Source organism: Rhea pennata, chromosome 10 (assembly GCF_028389875.1).
Source record: "Rhea pennata isolate bPtePen1 chromosome 10, bPtePen1.pri, whole genome shotgun sequence".
Classification (NCBI taxonomy): domain Eukaryota; kingdom Metazoa; phylum Chordata; class Aves; order Rheiformes; family Rheidae; genus Rhea; species Rhea pennata.
In genome coordinates, this window is record NC_084672.1 from 11,157,319 (window position 1) to 11,178,200 (window position 20,882).

The 20,882-nt window shown below is 40.6% G+C and overlaps 1 protein-coding gene across 1 annotated transcript in view; it reads left to right on the forward strand.

Moving 5' to 3' along the window:
- Positions 1-1,525: 1,525 nt before the first annotated feature.
- Positions 1,526-20,882, forward strand: part of BNC1 (basonuclin zinc finger protein 1) — a 29,675-nt gene continuing 10,318 nt past the window's right edge. The window contains exon 1 of the mRNA XM_062584027.1: positions 1,526-1,624. Within this exon, the coding sequence (XP_062440011.1) occupies positions 1,526-1,624 (99 nt within the window). The remainder of the gene's footprint in view (positions 1,625-20,882) is intronic.

The window sequence follows — 20,882 nt, forward strand, 5'->3', positions numbered from 1 at the left end:
ACCAAGCATGTTTACCTACGCTCATTGTGCCAGTTTTTTCTAATTGTGACTAGCTAGTCGTGATGCAACATTTTAATTGGTAAGCAAAATGAGCAGCGTGTCCCATTGCTAATGGCTGGATTTTGCAAAGCACTCCTTAATTAGACTAAGGAAGCACCAAATACCAGCTTTTTCACAAACAGGCTCTCAGATGGCCTATTTACATCACAAAAACTGTATATAAAGGTAGCTTGCATCCCTCTTTGTAAACACAAATCTCATATTCTGGAAGGATGATGCTTCAAAATGAATGTCATCCAAATAACGTAGTCTGGAGTATGGAGAAAACATCTTGATAAACAGCATACACAATTTTTAAGGCTGGAAATGAGTTTTTAGAGCTTTCTAAAGAAGCCAATTTTTTAAATAGATGTATTGCAAAGGCTCTACTGTTTTGGTTCCCCCCTCCCCCACTGCCCAGTATAATATAGTTCTGCCCAAAGATGTCTTTTTCTAAGTCAATAGAGGAAGAGTTTGTAAAGACCAAGATTGTGCCTATACTCTCCTATTTTTATAAATAGCAATAGTCACTGTCTTGCTAAATTGGTAGTCATCAGAAAGTGCTATTCTTAGGAAGATGATGAAGCCACAGTACTGACTGAATGACAGGCTGGCTCTGTCACAGGCATATTGTATAACTTTGGGTAAATCAAATTTGCCAGTTTGCAAAAGGGAGATAATGCCAGGATTACAGTGAGGGTTGTGATGGTTTACTGGTGTTTATTAAAAAAACTATTTTGAGAACACTTGAAAAAGATGGCCCCAGAGGTTATATGGAATTTATTACAGATCTGGTATAAATTCCATTTCTTGGAAGTAAACTGTTTTATACTAATAAGGATTTGAATATATACAAAGTTCAGAAGGATACTTCCTTCTTAGTAGTCATTGTTTACTATGGAGAAAATTACAGATCAGACTAACTACTCAATTTCTAGTTATAATTTACCACAATTTTCTAGTAAAGACTGTTCTGGCAGTATCCTTGCCTCACTTTAGCATAGGTGATTTCAAAAGAAGACACCATTAAATGCTTACAATGAGCTTAATGTTTTTACCCTATTCAGATTTTTGTCCAACTGCTGTAGAGATTTAGTGCTCCTTTACTCCTGGGTTACCCAAACTGGGTGCTATGCTGCACCTTCTGCTTGTAGCAGAGAGATGTTGAAAAGACTGTTTTCTTAATAATCTGGGTAAGCTGAGCATGATAGAGCCATATCTGGGTGAAGAGTTAATGCAGAGAAATTTCTGACAAGCCAAGGGCTTTAGAACCAGACATGTGGCCAGACTAATAAAAAAAAAAGTCTCGCGGTTGCTGCTGGAAGCCTTGATCCTGCTTCCCTTGAAGCCGGTGACACACAAGTGATGTTGGGCTGTGCAAAGGCAGGATCAAGTCCTTTAGCTTGCGGAGCCCCTCAGCAGGAGGGGCCACCTGTCCGAGCCATTGAAAAGGCATCAAAAGTAATCTTGAGCCCCCATTAACCCCATGCGGCTCCAGCAGGCTCTGCTGAAGGGTAGTCTTCTGTACGCCCTACAGGGCAGTGGCCGCTCAGCTCTTCTCCTTGGGAGCCTGGGGCCGGTGGCGGTAAGTAACATACCATCCTACCTACCACCAGGGCATGGTTTATTTTAACATTAGGATAATATAAAAGAGAAGGTGGCTTGTGAAAAATCACACAAACTACATGTGTGTTTAGTACACCTTAAGGCTCATTACCTCCGCGGGGTAATGCTGCCAGACCTACGTCTTCAATCATTTCTGTGGCTGTCTGAAAGTCAGTTTCCTGCACATATTATGCCTAAAACCACTGCTTCATAAGCGACTTCTGTTTTACACCTGCTCTAGTTCTTTTAATTAAATGTTTTCCCACCTCGTTCTAGGCCTGGTGTTCCTCCAAGAAAATCCCAAGTGTCCACTAAAAAGTGGTTGGTCTTGTAGCGCTTTTCCTCTTTTCCTTTTCATGCTATGCATACTCCCCTATTATTTTAACCCAGTGTATTAATGGAGGGAAAGCCCCTGTAACCAGTCCAATGTTCTAATTTATTAACAGAGCAGCTCCAGTCCCACCCTAAAATAGGCTTTTGCTTGTTCAAGTGCATTTTGAGCACAAAAATTTCAGGGATTCAGCGGCTAACACAACATTTATTCGTACCAACTTCAGGTTTCTTGAAATGCCACCTACTTTTTGTAACATTCAAATATTTCCACGAGTTATTTAGTTCCCAAGCTTGCTATCAGTCCAAATTAGCATCCTGGCCACTTCACATGAGCCCGGCGTCCAGATTGTCCAGCTACCCACCTCTTGAGCTGCCGAGGAGTTTGGCTCCAATCGGAACACATTTAAGCTAATGATTTCCAGTATAAATGTGTGTTACTAATGCTGCATGAGAAGGTTCCAGGTAGCAGATAGTCTGTTTTTCTGTATAAGCAGTCCGCTGTCAGAATGAACAGCGAGAAAGGGATTGGCAGGAGCAGGAAACGGGCTGGAAAATGTGGGCGTCTGTAAGCTGAGAAAGGCTTTAGCGGGAAGGAAGGCTCTTGTGCGTCCTGGGGTTCAGAGGAAGGCTGCGTGTGCGGGAAGGGCGGCTGCGGAGGCTGCCCGGGCGGTGGGGCAAGGCGGTGTCGGGAGATAAATGAGAGCTCGTGGCAGATGCTGATTCCTCTGCCAGCTATTCCTGGCAATGAATAAAACAGTTAAAGCAAGGAAGATTTTATATATTTATATATATATATATATATATATATATATATGTATATGTATGTATATATGTATGTATGTATATGTATATATAATGGTTTTAAAACCTTTTGAAAGGTTGCTTTTACTTCCAGATTTTCAATAATTTCAAAGGTTGCCTATATTGGAGGTGCCACAACAATAACTCAAAGCTTCACAGAGACAAATCTACTATTGCTCATAGCGTAGAAATGCCCAGAGGCCTCTTCTAGGGACAAAGCCCCTTTGTGTCGGATGTTATGGGAACATCATGCATATTTTTGATTCATAGTGGATTTAAATCAACCTGAATAGCTTAATATTTTTCCCATCAGTTAATTTCGATTTGCAGACTCCAAAACAAGCTTTCATACACCATTTTTAAGTTTTGACAAAAGTTTCTACAGGTTGCTGCTCTATATACCACTTCTGTGTAGCACCACAGACAGATACCAACAGCAGGCAATAAAACTAGCTAGAGATAAGTGATTTTAAGAATGTATCACAACAGCAGATTGAAAAAATAATTTTAAAAAGAGGAGGAGCTTTTGGGGGGGTTGAAATGTCATTTTCTAGCAAAGTATTCAGATTTTTTTTTTTTTTTTTTGTGCCCCCAAATGAGGGAGAGAGTAAGGTAATGAAAACATTGAAGGATCCTTTGGAAAAGTTCAGCCTAACATTATTTTCAATATTGTATTGTTGTTTTTAATTTTCCCTAAGAACTTGAAGGTCTGTTCTTGCTGCTGATAAAGAGCTTTTTTGGATAAGATAATATAACAAACATCGGGTTGACTATACAGTATAAAGTTGTCATATTGAGTAGACAAATAGTGGGCTAGTTGCTCGCACCATTTAGCAGCATACTCTCCAAATAATCTTTTGAAGCCACTGGGACTGTTCATGTATTTTAAACAAATGCTTCTGCAATGTTCTGGCTTTGCACAGAAATGGTATTTTTATTCATTTGGAATGCAGTAACTTTGAATTTGTCTGGTATAACGAAATAGTCTCCAGTGCACACAATCAAACGTTAGAAAACATTTGGCATATGGTTGCGTGAAGTGATTGTTTCTGTGGTTTAGACTGGGTTTGGCCCAAACTCCAGGCTTTTGTTAACACCACTCACAGCACAGTATATCCAAAGCTACCACCACGTAGCCATGCAGCTTTATCACTGAGAGATTTCTCACTTATTATCCTGCTGCACTACATTGCTGAAGTCTTATCTCCCATGCCCATAGCCAAAAGCTACTAACTTGGAACAAAGTTCAATCAAGACCCAAACATAATGAAGAAGGAGAAATCGCAAAAGATGGAGTTAATGGCTGCAGCTACCACTGTGGATCCTTTTGCCACAGGCTCTGAAAGTCTGGAAAATTAATCAAAGTTCAATCAAGGATGTATGATATTGCAGCGGCTGCAGCAGCAGTGTCTGGTGTCACCTGGGAGCTGTCCATTAAAAACAGCTCACTGAAAACCATCCTGGTATTGATGTGGTAGCCAACTTGAAGGGGGTAATCAGATGCTACTCCAGGACATTGCTATACCTGCTGCTTTCCCTGCTGGGTAAGCTTTTAAAGTTCAACACGCATTTTAGACATAAAAAGAACTTGCATATGTTTGGAGTGGGCTAATGAAGGAGATTTAAAGGAACCTGCTAAGTGAAAGATGAGGAACCATTTTAAGGAAATTTCTTGGAATGTCATTGTAAAATAGGAACTAAAATTCCTCCTTCCCATTCAACAAGAAGGAAATGTAAATGAAAAAAAGGTAAGTGAGAATAGAAGTTCTGGCTAAAGCATAAGTTGTAAGATTAATCTTCAGCCAAGTGGGAGAGCTGGTTTGTGTCCATCCATAATGAACGTGGATCCTCCCAACAGTGCCGTACTTGAGGCATGGTGGTTAGTGCTCAGCTGTGGCAAACCAGACCTGGGTAGCTCACGAGCTTGAGGAAATCTTCTGCACATTGGCTTTTGTAATTGTTATAGCAGCAGTTCTTCATGCAAAAATTCATTTTTAAAATGTAGAATTTTTGCTTTCATTTCATTACCTGGAAGATAAATATGTCCTATAACTTCTGTGATTTTTATGATTAAAACAGAAACACTTGTAGGCAGGGAAAATTCATCTCTTTCATTTTATCAGTCTGCCACTGAGACATGTCCTAGTCATCTGTGTAATACTCTAACACTCCCATGGAACAAAGCAAAATTGCCATCACTGCTATTACTGCTGTATTACTCATCAGTTATTATATGCCACGGTTTAAACAGTTGAAAACCACTACTTTGTATTAAAGAACAAAAAAAAAAATGCAAGGAAAGTGCCGGAGGCTGTGAAAATAAACACAAAGCTTGTTACTGTAGGTAAAGTGTCTCCTATATTGGGAGGACTCGATCATCTTTGGTGGAAAAGAAACCCAACAGTATTAATATTTCAGGTATCATCCTGCCGACTCTCGTTTTCTTTAACCATGAGAATATGAATTGCTACCAGTTTTATGGCAAACGTTTTATTCCGGCTTTGCCACACCTTTGGCCCCGTCTCACACCCTTCGGCCTGGGGGCACAAACCCGGTTACTGACTCTGGCTTTTTTTTTTTTTTTTTTTTTTTTTTTTTTTGACAGTGTGGGTGTCTCTGCGATTCTCTCTAGGCGCTTTCGATCAGATAGCACAAACACGTCGTTCTCCCCGTCCTACTGCTGCTTGGGGCATCACTGCCTCTTACCTGAAATTACTGGTGTTTTTTTTTCTTTGAAACTGTTAGTGCTAGGAAGAGGGTTGAATTTTTGTTGTTGTTGTTAATTACTAAATCTGAGTGACAGACAATCTACCTGTTAAAACTTGTGTGGTAATTTGAGGATTAAATGCTGCATCTCTGAGAAACATCAGTATCAAAACTGATTTGCTGTAAGAGACTTGCGTTGTTAGGAGCCGCAGTTTGACAAAGTAGATTCCTTCATAATACAGTTAGCAATTAAATGTTTTGAACTCCACGCTTACAAGACTTACAAGGTGAGAGGGCAGTCTGTAAAACTGCAGGAAGGGAAATGCGTAGCAAATACAGCTCCCACCTTAATCTCTGACAATGAAAAACCTCAGTTCCCATTAATGTATGGCTATTAGATAAGATCTGACAACAGCATTTCACTTTTGTTTGAGCCCAAAAGTTTCCAGGTTCATATCCTGTGCTAGCAGCTTTGTGCTTGTCCACCCCAAACCAGACTGAGCACATGAAGAAACATGGCCAAGAGTGGTATTTCATCTTTGCTGTAGCCTTCCACTCCCACTCTTCAGAGTGATACCTCTAGTTGGATATATAGGCATGTATGTCTCTATATAGTATACTGCTGATTAACTAAATAGTTGACTATATGTCCCTATCTGATTGATTGTCCCTAACTTCTTCCTTGCTGTAGATATCCCACCCAACTGCAAAGCCCTATCATTAATAATTACTGTATGGCAAAATGATGCAGCCTTTTGCCATCCATTTAGATAGAAGCTATATAGTAATATGCAGGGGAAAAAAAAAGAAAAAAAAAAAGGTGGGGAAAGAATTAGTGTGTAAGCCAGGCCCCTTTCCCACAGGCTTGGGGCAGGGGGGACAGAAAGGTGTTTAAGTGTATGTCTAAAACTGTTCCTATTCAGGGAGGTCTCTTAAATATGCCTGCCTTGAATAGCACTGTGTTTCTCATCATATGTTTATAACAGTTTTTTCAGTTCTTGTATTTGCTGCATATAGGTACACAATGCTTTTATTTCTGTGTTTTTAAAAGGATATATTTCTAGGTACCTTCAAAGTTGGCTTTCGTTTTTGGCCTTTTGCAAAAGCATTAGTTCTAAACACAGATTTAGACTGTGAAACCCTCGCCTTGAAGTACTAATTTGGAGGAGGTTGATCTGCTTTACAAAATGTTATAAAGAAGATAATGTCACTAGGTAATCTCTTCATAATTTCTTTTCTTGTGCTCTTTGGATATAACATTGAAATCCAAGCATCGAAAGCAACCATTAAGCAAGAAGGTGAAAGGTAAAGTATTTAGCTTTACATTATAAACTGGCAGAAAGACAGAGAACAAAGAATAGGAACAACCCGTGAGTTTGCAAATGGCTAGTAGTTAAGTTGGATGCTCCAGGCTCCACGTTGGGTCAGATGGTGTTTATTAAAAACCCGGAGAGGTTGGAGTGAGTACAGAAGGAATGCTGTTTGCAGAGAAGATGCATTTTTCAGACTCATTAAGACAGAATTATAAGGCACTCCAAAAGGATCTAATAAGCCTACCTGAAGAGGTATGTTCTGGTGATCCTATGCTATCTCCAAGAAGATGTAAGCAAAGAATAAAGAATGAAAATAAAAATATACAATTATAAAAATCATTGAAAGAAGGGGAAGACTCTGGTAGGAACATTAACAGGACCACCTCAATTACTAAAAGATATGACATGAACAAGTAGTGATTAGCACAGAGAAATCAAGTCCTTAGTTAGTTCTTTCACATTTTAAAGCAGCATGTTTAAAAGGGTAGTGAAATGTTCTTTCTGCACAATGTGTAATTAAGCTATGGAGTATAAATATGGTACCATTCATGCTGAGAACTTGAGTTTGAAAAAGGATCAGCAATATGTAAATATAACTTTTAAAAAAAACTATATTAGATGGCAAACTTTTATAGAAACAAATTTTTCAAAGACAAATATGTTGTGGCATAAACCAGTAACTGAAAAACGTTAAAAAGAAATTTCCTATTCAGATCTGTTGTTTTATAGTTGTTAATCACAGGATTTCATGATTCTAGTGCCTGTTTCAATGGAGAGGTGGAATAACTGGGAGGGATCTGTGGTATGATTTGGTACTGGCAATTCCTTTCTGGGTCTGCAGTAAGCACCACTTTAAATGCTTTTGTTTTATAACAGCCGGTAGTCATTTTTCCTCTTTAGCTCAAAATAGCAGTGAACTTAAGTAATAGTGATCAGTTTGAAAAATAATGCTGAAGCAGTAGTTCAGATGGAGATTTCATATTTTCATGAGTTCTTTTTGCTGAATTACACTAAACGAGGATGTAAATAGTAAGTTAGGGTTCAACATTTAAACACTGATTAAAATGTTTATGTATTCTATGCATAATGTTTATACAGTTTGTGTGCCATAGCTCAGTATATCTGCTTGGGCCACATTACAAAATCAGCCTGCATGGAACTACTGAACAAGAGATTTGGATGTCTCTATTGCTTAGGTGAGAAAACAGAGGTGGAGTGCCATAGTTGAACCTTCCACAGATCTTCAGAAAATTTCTTATGGGGTTTACAGCTCAAGCAGGCCTATTTGTAATTTGACTAGTGCTTAAAACCTGTGTTCTAGCACACTCATTTCAAAACTATTTTCATCTTCATGTGCAAAGATTCATTAGGTTTTTAAAACCACTGTGACAGCCAAACTTTTGAGTCCAAGACCCACGGATAGGCTTGTCCTGCTGGCAGAACCTCAGTCGTCTTTCATTTACAATGTCCGTTCCCTCTTTCTTCGCCTACCTCCCCATATTCTGGGTCCCTTCGGTTCTGGACGGTGTAATTCCTACTCCTGTTGGACTTTTTCACTGAAAGGTGACCCACTGTTCATCTGCGTGATCTTGGGGCTGACCATTAGCTCACATGTCTTTTGTGAGGTGAAATGTTTAATCCACACATGCCTCCAAGACGGTAAGTGAGCAGACCATTAAATTAGTGCCAAGATCTTTGCCAGCACTGATTTAAGAGGGACATAGTGTATTACGTTTGGAATTCAGGCCAAGCAGGCAGGACACAGAGGTTAACATCATTTTGCAGCTAATTCTAGCAGCAAGAATCTGAGGCAGGTGGTGTGTAGTTGGGGAAATTGTCTGTTTGCATACAGAAAGTGGCAGTAGCAAAAAACAAGCTTTTTCCTAATATTTAGACAGCACTTTTTAGAATTATTTTTTAAAATATATTTTTCTTTCTGGGATCAACCACCAGATTTTAGATGAAAATTGAAAGGTAAATGTTAGGAGAAATCTTTTTCTTGGGGGTTGTATTGCATTTTTGTGCAGTATCACATAGTCTCGTTGTAGTGATTCTTTATGATTAATATATATTTGGGGTTTTTTAAATCCTAGATAATGAAACTGGATAAGAGCAGCAGCTTTTTGCCTTTAGCCAATTCCGTGTGTTGGAGCTGTTCTCAAAACTGAATACTTCTGTATTTAGTAAGTAGTTTAAGAAGTGCACAATCTGCCCTACATCCTCTTACGTTCATGCTGCTCTGAACACAGGCTGAGGCATGGGAGGATAGGAAACAGGCTGGGGCCGACATGACAAGAAAGCAGCTTTCCTTGGCCTTGTTGTTATACCCTGATTCTAGGTCTCGGTATTACATGACTTGGGTGGAGTTTGGGCCTCGGAAGCCCTTTCCTTTGCCCCCTCAGTGTTGTCCTGAGAACACAGTAAGATGGCATTGGTTCCTCAAAGAGCTTACAACAATAGGAAAGGTAGGGAAATGGGATTCAGAGTTGAAATAACTTGCCTAAGGTCAAGTAGCAATTCGGTGGCAAAGACCCGAACAGCACCCAAGGCCTCTAACCTGAGCCAGGTGCTCCATCCTGAAGCCCATTTCACTCCCTGAGGAGCTGCTTTTCCACTAGATTTTACTGCTAGAAGGGGAGATATGGGAGTCACTCTCTGATTTTTCTTTTTGGTCATTCTTCAAGACACATTTTTCAACTGTTCTGCAAAAACAAGCTTGACCCAAGAATCAGTGGAAACTACTGGAAAATTCTGTGTGCTAGTACTTCTTTAAAAATTAATCTATAGATATCAGTTGTCTAGCACATGTCACTTTGTGCCAGAGATCATCACAGAATCACAGAATCGGTAAGGTTGGAAGGGACCTCTGGAGATCATCTAGTCCAACCCCCCTGCTCAGCAGGGTCACCTAGAGCATGTTAGACAGGGTTGCGTCCAGGCAGGCCTTGAAGACCTCTGGAGAAGGAGACTCCACAACCTCTCTGGGCAACCTGTGCCAGTGCTCCGTCACTCTCACAGGGGAGAAATTCCATCGGACTTTACTATAAGACAGTAAAAAGCTGAAAAATCACTAATCAGTAATAATGAATAGTTTAACAAGACTGAAGTATGTTCCTATAAAATATTCATTTAAAAAGCTTGAATAATGAAAATAAGGCTTAAAATGAAAGACTGTTTGTAGATAATTAATTAAGAAAAAAGTAAATTGGTCTTAAATTGTTTGCTCTGGATAGTTAGCCCATTAAATGAGAATTAAGCATCTTCCAGGCAAATGGGAGATAGCTAGTGAATAGCTTCTTCCTGGGAACTGGCCAGAGGGAAAAACAGCTCTCCACACATCTAAGTTTTAGTCACTTATCATTTTGAAGTAAATTCAGACCTTCTGGCAGTTTATATAACCTTAAGCCACTTTTGCAGAATTCTCAATCAGGTAGACACATTCTTGGTTATAGCATTCTCCATTGCTGTTTATATCTTTAAGAAGGAAATGTGATTTTTAGTAATAAGGATTGCCTTTGCCTCTGAGTTATCACCACCAGAGTACAGTTAGGTTTTGTCCTCAGTGCAAAATGAATCCTCCTAAAATGCTGCTCCTAAGAATCAAGTCAAATAGCGTGATCCCGGCCATGACTTGCCAGGCACTTTTCCCTGCTGGTTAAGAAAGCCAGTTCCCGCAGTTCACAAAGCTGCTCATAATCTGCCCAAAACTGTCCCAGGTTCCCTGGCCGTGGAGCCACGAGCTCGGCTGGGGGAGGAGCAGGGGTCCTCCCCCACCCACCGTGTTTGGGCAGAAGTGCCTGGCAGACAGCGGGATGAAACTAAATCCCCATCAGATTTGTCAGTCTTGTTAAATAGCTCAGTGGGAGAAATAAGGTGCAAGGTGGAGAACCTCTGGGATTCGGGGACAGCGTACGCTTCGTGGTGTGCTCTGCGGGACCGGAGCCTGATGTCGCCTTGGGTTTGCCCAAATGTAATCCCATTTACTGCCGTGGAGTTAACGTCTACTTTACCCTAGCAGTTAGTAAGAAGTAATTAGGTTCCCTCTTTAAGCACTGTGCGTGTATCTAGCAAATAGCAAATAGGATTAGAAGACAAATTACCCAACGATAATTAGTTGCGTTAGGTGTCTTCTCCCTACAGCCATCTGACTGCCTGCTGCCCTTCCTGTGGGTTACGGGTACCCTGGTCAAGTACTGTCCTGGCGAGCGCCTAAAAGGCTTCCCGCCGGCTTCGATGTCACCTGTTCACGTGTATCTCTGGGCGTAGTGTGTGTTTTCCTGTGCGGGAAGTAATGTAAGAAACAGTGTACGAGGCAAAACCGGAGGGGAGAGGAGGGGCGAACCGTTTCCATCACCGTTTGGTTTGGTTTTTCAAATAGGTGAGAGATGATTACAACAAAAATCCTGCTGTAGCTCGTGAATGCAACCTAACACCTGAGTAACTGAAAACAGATTTTGGCCCAATTACTGGAAAGTAATTCCTCGCCTGTCTTTATGACCTGTCCTTTTGTTAATAGGAAGCTTCAACTTCATAAAAAGAAATAACATTCAGCCCTAACTCAAAATGAAGTTGATAGGGGAAGTGTATTAACTTAAAAAAAAAATTAAAAAAACAGATTTTTTTAAACCACACCTCACTCAATGAACCTTTAAGGCCTGTGAATGTTTTCTTTTTTTTAAAAAAAAAAAAAAAAAGAAAAAGAAAAAAAAAACAGCAGCTGCAATCTGAAAAACAACGTTCAGGTGCTAAAATACCTAATTTTAATCGTAATTACCTCAGAACTTATTTGCAGATGGTTGTACATTCTTAGGAATTAAAAAAAAAAAAAAAAGGCAGGCGGTTGTAGCGGGCCTTAGGTCAGCCGCACTGATTTAGCGCCGAGCTCGGCCGCCGGGGCCGCGGTGGGCGCTGCGCGCGGGGCGCCTCAGCCTCCGCGCTCCTTTTGATCAGCTCCCCGTGAAAGATGAGCGTCGAGCCCCCCGCGAGCCCCCCGCGAGGGGGCTGCCCGGCCCCGCGCCGCCCCGCGCCGCGGCGGCCGGGCCAGGCGGGCGCCCGGCCGCCGAGCCGAGCCGAGCTGAGCCGAGCCGAGCGAGCGCCGGCCCAACTTCGCACCGCGGGGCTGGAGAGCGCCGAGGGGGAGGATCCTGCTTCCCTCCCCTGTGCACAGCCCGAGCTGCATCAGACCTTGAGGTGCTCGAGTCAGGCAGGAGCGGAGAGGCGTGTGATGGCTCTGCCGTAGCGCTTGCTCAGGCAGGAGGGTTCCCAGTACTTCTTTGTACAACTCGCTGAGGGGATGGGAAACTGTTCGATAGCTCTGGAAACGCAAGCACAGTAAGCATGTCTGAGGTAAGGAGAAGTTCCTTGCGCTTCTGTATGAACGTGTGTTTTTACTGGGCAACTTTTCCTCGCGGTTGCGTGCCGGGGAGATACGAAAATTCTCGGAGCGGTGCTGCTCGGTCCCGAACAATGGAGATGCGGGCTGGAGGGACGCGCGCTCGCTCAGCGGCAGCGTGGAAGTGGGAGACGAGTTTATAGGCAAAACGCTGCTTTTCTCTCTGCTGCGCGCTGTAAACAACTGCAGGACTGTTGCACAGTAAGTAATGCAGAACTGCAAGCTGATTGTAATAAGGCATCACTTGTATAATTGTTTTCGCATCGAAGCAGCACCATGCAAATCATAAATACTTGGCAATATTTAATTGCACAAGTCCCGAATATACATTAAGAGCAGTAAAATCTGTGATTTGTGGCTCGGATGTGCTCCGAGTCAAGTGCTCCGAGCAGACACATTATCATTATTATGACGTATAAATGCACTGGAGAGCAGACAACAGCACAATTTCGCTGCAAAGTTCTTTAGAAATTACCACGAAAGTGGAGTCTAATGTATGCCCTTTATATACAATTTATTGTTGGCTATTTAGCATCCAGAAAATAAAGCCAGTAATCCTTTCCTTGGGATCAGTCTGCCTGTATTTGAGTTTAAGGGGAGAATGAGTGTGTGTGTATGGGTTTTCCTCTACTTGTTTTTTAATTGAGCTAATTAAGAGTTGAGATGCATCAGAATTTAAGACTGTTAGTTGATTTGATTTTTTTTTCCATCATAAAGAAAAAAAACATGGTTTAATTGTCAGCTTACACATAACGAGGTTTTTGTTAGAAGTGTTTAAGGTACAGTATTTTACTTTCTTGTTTATTAATTGGCCAAATACTCCTAGTCCTCTGTAACGAATACTAGGTTTAAAAATGAGGAGACGGCAGATCACTAACCCGAGGGGAGGGCTGATGATACAGACTGTGGTTTACCCTTCTGTAAAATCCTACAGCTAATAAGTGACACTACTCTCTTTTCCCCTCATCTTTTTTTCCTTTTTTGTGTTTTCAGGTCTGAGTAATTGGGGGAGCCAGGCAACAGTGTGATGTTTTGGGGATGTGGGAGAGACGTGTAACGAACTGTTGTTGTTTTTCTTTTACAACAAACCACTGTTTGAAAGGCATTTAGCAGTCAATTTTCCCCATCCGATCTGAAGTTACTTTAGTGTGCTCATTTAGTTGAGATTACTGTTCAAGTAATTTTGTATATTTTATTTACACATATGTGTGTGTGTGTGTGTATATATATATATTTTTTTTTTCTAATACATGTAACTACTTGGCTTCTTGAACCTCGGGAGCTGATTGTTTGTCTTATCTTTTGGTGAGCTAACTCTGTGCTGTGTTGCAAAACCTGGAGGCATGTTGTGTTTCTTCGTGTTCCCGCAGTCTGCAAGTGAAGTCAGCTTCATTAGTTTCATGATGGCACATCAGTGCATGGCTGGTGTTGCCGCTTCCTTCGAGCTACTCCCGGAGCATGATCTGGGCTGCCTTAGTTTGGATAAGCTTGTAAGGATTTGTCAGCCAGATGTGACAAGATTGTCAAGAGGCAAGTAAAGAAGGAGATCTGATATTAATCAGTGCATAGCTTGGAGCCAAACTTTCTCAAATGCAGTGTAGTAACATGTTCTTCTCATTTACTGCTTCTCTTTGTGGCTATAGAACTGCCACTGTCTGAGTTTGACGGTTAAAAGGGATGCCAGCTAATAGTCTTTAATTGTAAGGATATAATTCTAGGTGGGAAAAGATCATATATTTCTATTTTTAACATCCTTTTTGAAAGTACAGTTCTGTTTACTGCAGTTTGCTGAAAAATGTGTTATGTTAGACAAGAGTGTCTGTACGTTGGTTTTAAAATACTGAAATTGTGGCTCAGCTCCTAAAGCTCAAGGAATGTGAGGTGCAGAGCCTTGCTTTACTTCAGGTCACGGTGGAAAGTACGAATAGCATTATTTTTAAAAACTAGTAACAATGTGTGTGGTGTTTTTTCTTTGTTCTAGTGATGAGAACAATATACATTGAAGAATACCTTTCTATTTTTTTCCTTTTACTGAAATGAAATAAAAATACTGACTTTGAAAGAACATATCATGTAGTATTACATTAGGTCTATTTATCATTTAGATATATAATGCTAGTAAGTGTTCCTCATAATGGATCTAATTAGGCATTTCTATTTGAACTAATCTCTGGAGTTTTAGCAGTTGCAGCTTACACAGATTTTTATTTTAGCAATAGGTAAACAGAGGTAAAAAGTAATCTCACGTATTGGAAAATACTTATTTGTTATACTTAGTGTAAGGCTTGTTGCTTGCTTGGTTTTAAAAAGTAATAGTTCTCTTAATTCTTTATGCTAGTGAACCATCTACGACCTATTTAAAACCCTGAAAGAGTGATATCTGCAAAACTACCCAAACCTACCGGAGATCTAAAGCTGCACAGAAAGAGGAAAAATTAGCCCAAATTTTGGGCCATCTTATGGGCTTACTATAGCTGAGGTGAAATTCTGCCAACTTTGGTTACAACAGGATTTGGCCATTTGATGCTAAATGTCCTGATTTCCCGCTTCCGTGCCTGTTTATAACATTAGAAAATCTGTTGATACAATGTTGAGCATGTCATTCTATTTCCAATCCTATAATCCAGTGATTTAGTTTGTTTTCAGTTAAAAGGACTTCATTGCTATGACATTAAAAATGTCTCTGACAAGAACTGAACTGTTTTCTATTTTAGATTATGGTTTTTGCTACACATACCTACTTTTTGTATGATCTGGCATGTGGTAAACATTGCCATGCAGGTTTGAACTAAGATTTAGGACTGGATCTTGAAGTCATTATTCCAGCAAACATCCACCAAATGCGGGGAAGAAACTGTTTTGGCCCACTGGGTCATCTCTTGCCCTGCTTGGCCACGGTCGTGCAGGAACTCGCAGGTTATGCGCTCTGCAGCCAGCAGTTTTTGCCCTTGCAGCTAAAGTTTTAAAGCAAGTGTCATTGCATTTCTTCTAATTTTTTTGGTTTGGGGATTTTTAGTTATTATTTTATTGATAATAACTATCTAAAAAATCGTTTTAGGGACTGAAATTTCCATATTCAGACTCAGTCTAGAATAAAGTATTATTGGAGGAATGTGCAGAAGAGAAAATTTCTAATAGACTTTTGTTGTTTTAGAGTAAACAACAACTATATTTTCATTCTACACTCTAATATCATGGGAAGATGTTTTCTTTAAACAGGTAGCTTAAAAAAAGAAATTAATTTCTCACTGGTAATTAGCTATATTTGAAATTTGAAGTCAAAAGTTTAAGGGTTATTTTGTTCATTTGAAAGTAGCTATTTAAACTGATGTCAGAAGGCCACTTAAAATTTCCTCACCTGTCTTCAATGAAAAGGAGCACTAACTTAAATTGTGAAATTACCAATGGAGCTACACTATTGCATAAAATATTGCATAACTCTGTAGCACCATAGATAGTATCATATGCATATGTGCAAATACTGTTTGGGTTTGATATTTATGAAATTGCATTAAACAAAATTGTGCAACTCTAAATATTTCAGATTGCTGTTATTTTTCTTTTATTCTTTAATCTATCTTTTGTCTGTAACAGCAAAAATGAAAAACTTTAGCATGCACATTTTATGGCTTTAAGATTTAAACAGTGATGTGAGGAACTACAAAAAGTTAGAACTACCTTTGAAACATTAACTCACCCACATTGCACATTCATAACATTTTGTAAACTAGGTAAATAGTTAAAGGCATACTTTAAAGGGTTTACAGGCTTGCAGTTTACAGGGCTTGCAGTTCATGAATTCTTCATGCTAATATTTTTCATTGCGCTGATACCTGTGCATTTGTGTTTGTAACATTTATTTTATATTAATGTAGGGCTTGGAGTGAAATATTTTGATTAAATTTCAGTTCATAGATAGATCTGTAGATCCAACATTTGATACGATATGCGTAACATGTCAGCATGGTAAATAGCATGTATGCAATTTATTTGTTACATAAAGTAACATATAATGTTTTATCCTAAAAATTTTCACACTACTGTCATTTAGTGACTTGTTCTTACTCCCAAAGCTTGAGCAATCTCACTCATTTTGGAAATGCACTAAAAGGAACTATTTTCCCTGCAAATGTATTAAAAAGGAAGCTCTTTCAATTCTTGGGATTGGTAATACTCAGCAAAATGTAAGAGTTTGAGCTACACAGAACAGGGTAGCTTTGCCATGCCAAGTCTGTAGTTTATTTCGGGATCAAATGTAAATAACTGTAAGATAATGTGTGGCATCTCTCATTCCTGAATTTCTATTTGTTTTCCTTTCCTCATTGAACACTAAAAGAAAAGAGGATCTGAACGCGTTTTCTAGTTTGACCAGGCTGTCTGTCAACGCACACCTGTGGTTAACAAGGGAGATTAATTGCCGTGTAAGCTAATGTATCTACAAGCATGTTGTTGAACAGCAAAGTTAGGTTTTACTGACCGGTGCTTTTTGTTTAAAGAGCGGCAGAGTGCGTGTGCGTGCACGCACGCGCGTGCACACGCACTTTCTCGTCTCTTTACAATTATTTGACAGTGCCGTTAACAAGAGCTGCCCTAAGGGGCCCTTTAGGGTAAGTGACATGCAGGAGGAGAGATTTTCATCCCACGGGTTTTGCCGTGATGAGAGCCTTGGGCCTCGCAGCGTGCCGCCTCCCTCCGAAACGCCTCCGCTGCGCTCGCCCGCCCGGCCGCGCCGCCTGCGAGTGCCCCGAGCCGCTCTCGGCGAGCTGCCGCCCGGCCGCGGCGCCCGGGAAGCCCTCCCGCAGGCCGGGCTCCTCGCTCGCGTGCGGGACGGTTCGCCGTTCGTAAAGCTGCGTAACCAAGTGACGACGTGCGGACTGTTGGCCCGTGATGGAGCAGCCAGCTCTAACTGCCTGCAGAGCCCACAGACGGGGCTGGTTTGACTGGGTGGTGCCGCCGTATGAAAATATTAGCTCAGGTCAAGCCCATCTTACTGGGCTTCTTCACTCACCCCTCTGCGCTCACTTTTGGGGCATGCTTGGCCATGTTTTAGCCAGTTACTACAAGGACAGTTATTCTCAGCTCAGGGTGCTTGGCTGCTACCCCCAAGAGAGACTTGCTCAAATTCCAGACCAAAACTTGCTTTGTTCAGCCCCACAACGGAGAAGGTAACTGTGACTGTTTAAAAGGAGGTCAGGTTTTGGTGTCTGGTACCAAATAAACAATATGATATTTATTTGGATATATATACAAAGGATCCAGGTAATTAATGGAATATGTTCTGTGGTCTTATCTAGAAAATGTATTCAAACTTGTGGCCTTCGTATTCTTTTACTCCTGGAAGTCATAACCTCCCCATAGAGAACATTTAAATGGGAGTTTAGTGGTATCAGCACTAGCCAAAATTTCATCACAACAGGCATTAAGTTCAACTCTAAATTCATGTTTGGCCTCTGAAACAAAAGTTTTTGTCTGGATTTTTCAAAGGTTCTTGTACCCCTGAGCTTGGTGCAGCTTCAGCACTTATGAAAACCAGCAGAGGAACATGCTCATGGATTTAGGAACTCAATTATGAGTGTAACTTCGTGTGTAGTTAAGTCAGGGAGGCAAGTTGTGGCCCATCTCCACCTGTCCCATCTCTGTCATGGTTAGTCTCTTACACAGGAGACAAGAATTTTGCTAGTTTATTTTACTAATAAGCAGTTTGCCAAGTGAATCATCTAAAACTAGTATATAAACATGCTTGTTAATGGAGAGGCTTGGAGCTGGTTGGTCAGTGCTGTTGACTCTGTAGCATCCATATAGATTTTTTCTCTATGTAACTGAAAGCTACAGATATGCAAAATATCAAACTGTGTTTTCTAGTTACAACCAAATGCAAAGTTTGTTTGCTTCTCATGATAAATGTTTGTTGCTATTTATTCATTAAATATCTATGTTAATGGCAGCTGTTACTTTATAAGGAATATTTTTGTGAGATTAGACTGCAGAAATAGTGTGTGCATCATTCAGTCTGTTATAATTAGAAATCCTATAAGGACCTCTCCTTCATTAGTAATAATTTATGGATTTATTTCTTTTAGTCTTAAGTATTTTTAAGCTTTGGTATAAAAACAACAGAACTTGCAACAGCCAAACCTACTTGCATAAATATACTATAAATGGAAAATCTTTTATTTCAAGGATTTAAGGCAGTGGGTTTATAATATCAGTGGTATGTCTGTTTATCAACATAGAGGGTACCTGTACAGCTCTGATCTGAACCCCTGCTGAGAACCATCAGCACGTGATGGAGAATTGACACCACAGTTGGTGGACGGGTGCAGACTGCATCTCAGGCCCAGCCTGCTTTGTACAGGGTGACTCCAAACCGGCCTCGACGCCAGGCTGCTAGCCCGTGCCTGCACACGTACTTGTCTCGAGGTGTTGTGGGTGGCTTCCTGGCAGTCTGGCTGAGTTTGTTTCTGCAGGAATACCAAGTGTGTTTAAGTGCACTTGATGAGCATCACCCTTTGCCCCTTTCCTTGTGTGCCCCCCTCCCAGATCCACTTACTTGCAGTTACAGGTTCCTGTTTGCTGCCCATCCACCAGCCATCCTATTTGCTCTTTGCAGTGGTCTCGAAGAAGCAGAAAATGGCCCAGAGACCTTCCTTGGAGATGCTGCAGGGACCCTCCTAATGTCACATTAAAGGCAGAAGGGTTTGTAGGTGGCCTGAACTCAGAACACCGAAACAGGTGACCGAAAACATCCAAGGAACAGTAGAGACGTGAGATGCTTAATCTAAACTCTAACAGATATTATCAGGCTTAACTATGGGGCTAAGTCTTCAACAAGTACAAGCTGACTCTGATTTCGTGAGCTTATATGATATGTTGCATTAGTAGTCCCTCATCTTTTGTGGTTATAGCTGGAATATAGTGAAGTGTGTTATAGTTCTAATAAACTGCAGGGAGCTCAGTGAAATAGCAAAAGTTGAAGCAAGCGCTTAGGGGGACTGATCGCAAGGGCTAAGCATGTACTGCAGAGTGGAGAGGGCAGAGCTCTATGAATGCATATGAGCTGTGTGGAAGGAATTGTTATTACTGGTATGATACAGATAGGCATAGCTAGGTTCTAATACAGTGAAAGCAAGATGTTCAAAATGTGGATTGAGAACTTGTTTTAAATCATAACAAAATAACAGTGAGACAGACCTATTTATTGGTGAATATATCTTTTCCTTAATGCTGCAAATCTTTTACAAGGTGTGTGCAAGAAAATATTTCCTAATAACCAGATGTATCTCCTATGTTTAGTTTTTTTCTAGAAACTAAATAAGAGGTTAATTTCTAAGGACTTTTTAAAATATATGATTAAAAATTATTTCCTGTACTGTAGGAAAGTTTAAAACAACAAAAAAAAGCTTTCATGTTTTAGCTGATTGGTGGGCAAAAGCAAGCTTTGCAGAATGATCTGTTCTTTCCACAGTTGAATCTTGCCTCTTCCTCCATGAGGTTCTTACAGTGGAGCCACTGAAAGTCTCTTCTGCAGAAATCAGAAGTCTTAGTTCTTTCCTGTAGAATATGTACCCCTGTGCTCATATCTTGGAGGATCATGTGTATCTGGTGGGATTAATTTTGGTGGGGAATGAAGGTGAGATGCACCTACGGCTAGTGGCTGGAAACCCTCAACAGAGAGCATGAAAAGCAGTGCCTACTACATCTCATGTAATGAAAGCTTTTCTTAGGTATTTTTGTTCATATAACTCCTCTTTCCACTCCTTCCAAACTTGTATTTTAAACTGATACAAATTTCTCATTCCTGGCTGCAAGAGAGCTGTAATGCTTCATCAATAACACTGTTTTGTTAGTAAGCTGCATAGCAAAATAGTAAGGCTCTGAGGCTCTTCATGTAATGACAGTAGGCTTTAAAAAAGGCCCTTTCCTAGATGAGGGAGACAAGTCCAGGTGCCAACCTGTGCGTTACGGATGCTGAATGGTACCAGGGTAACCTGCTCTTCCCTTTCCCTTGTGTCTGCACTTGGGGCGCTTGCAGCGTGCAGAAAAGCAGACTTGCTTTCTGGTCTGAGCAGAGATCTCTTTCTCAGCCCTGATGGGATCTTTAGTGTTTATTTACTTTTTAAATTCTGTTTCATGAGCTGAAGTGCTGTCAAACTAGATTCCACTTAACTTTGAGATTTGATACAGTTACTCCTCCACATCTTGACGTAATCACAAACACTCCTGTTGTCCGTAGACTGTATGCACACCTCTGCTGCTGTAATGTTTTAAACCTCTTGGTCTGTTGCAAGGTGAGCGTAGGTCCCTCAAGGCTTCGGAAATGGATAGACGGTCTCAAACTTAAGTTATGAAACGAAGCCTAATTATGCACCGAGAATCTGAATGAACTTGTCCCATTAGTTGGCACTTTCTTTAGCTGTGAAAGTTGAGAGTTCATTGAAAAGAAATGTTCAGTGACTTCTGAAGTGTAATCAAAACCACATCAATCTCTGGTGCAAAAAACAATTCAGCAGTCATGAGTTCTAGGCAACAGATGTTAAGATTTCTTTTTCAGAGATTAGTGATGGAGGTTTTTCAGTGGTCGGTTTAATGGTTAATCTCTATCCTCCTTGTAATGAAGCATCCTCTTTATTAAAAATCCGAGGTTCAGGTACTCACAGTCACGCTGGTAAAACCACAGCAAATTTTGATCAGAA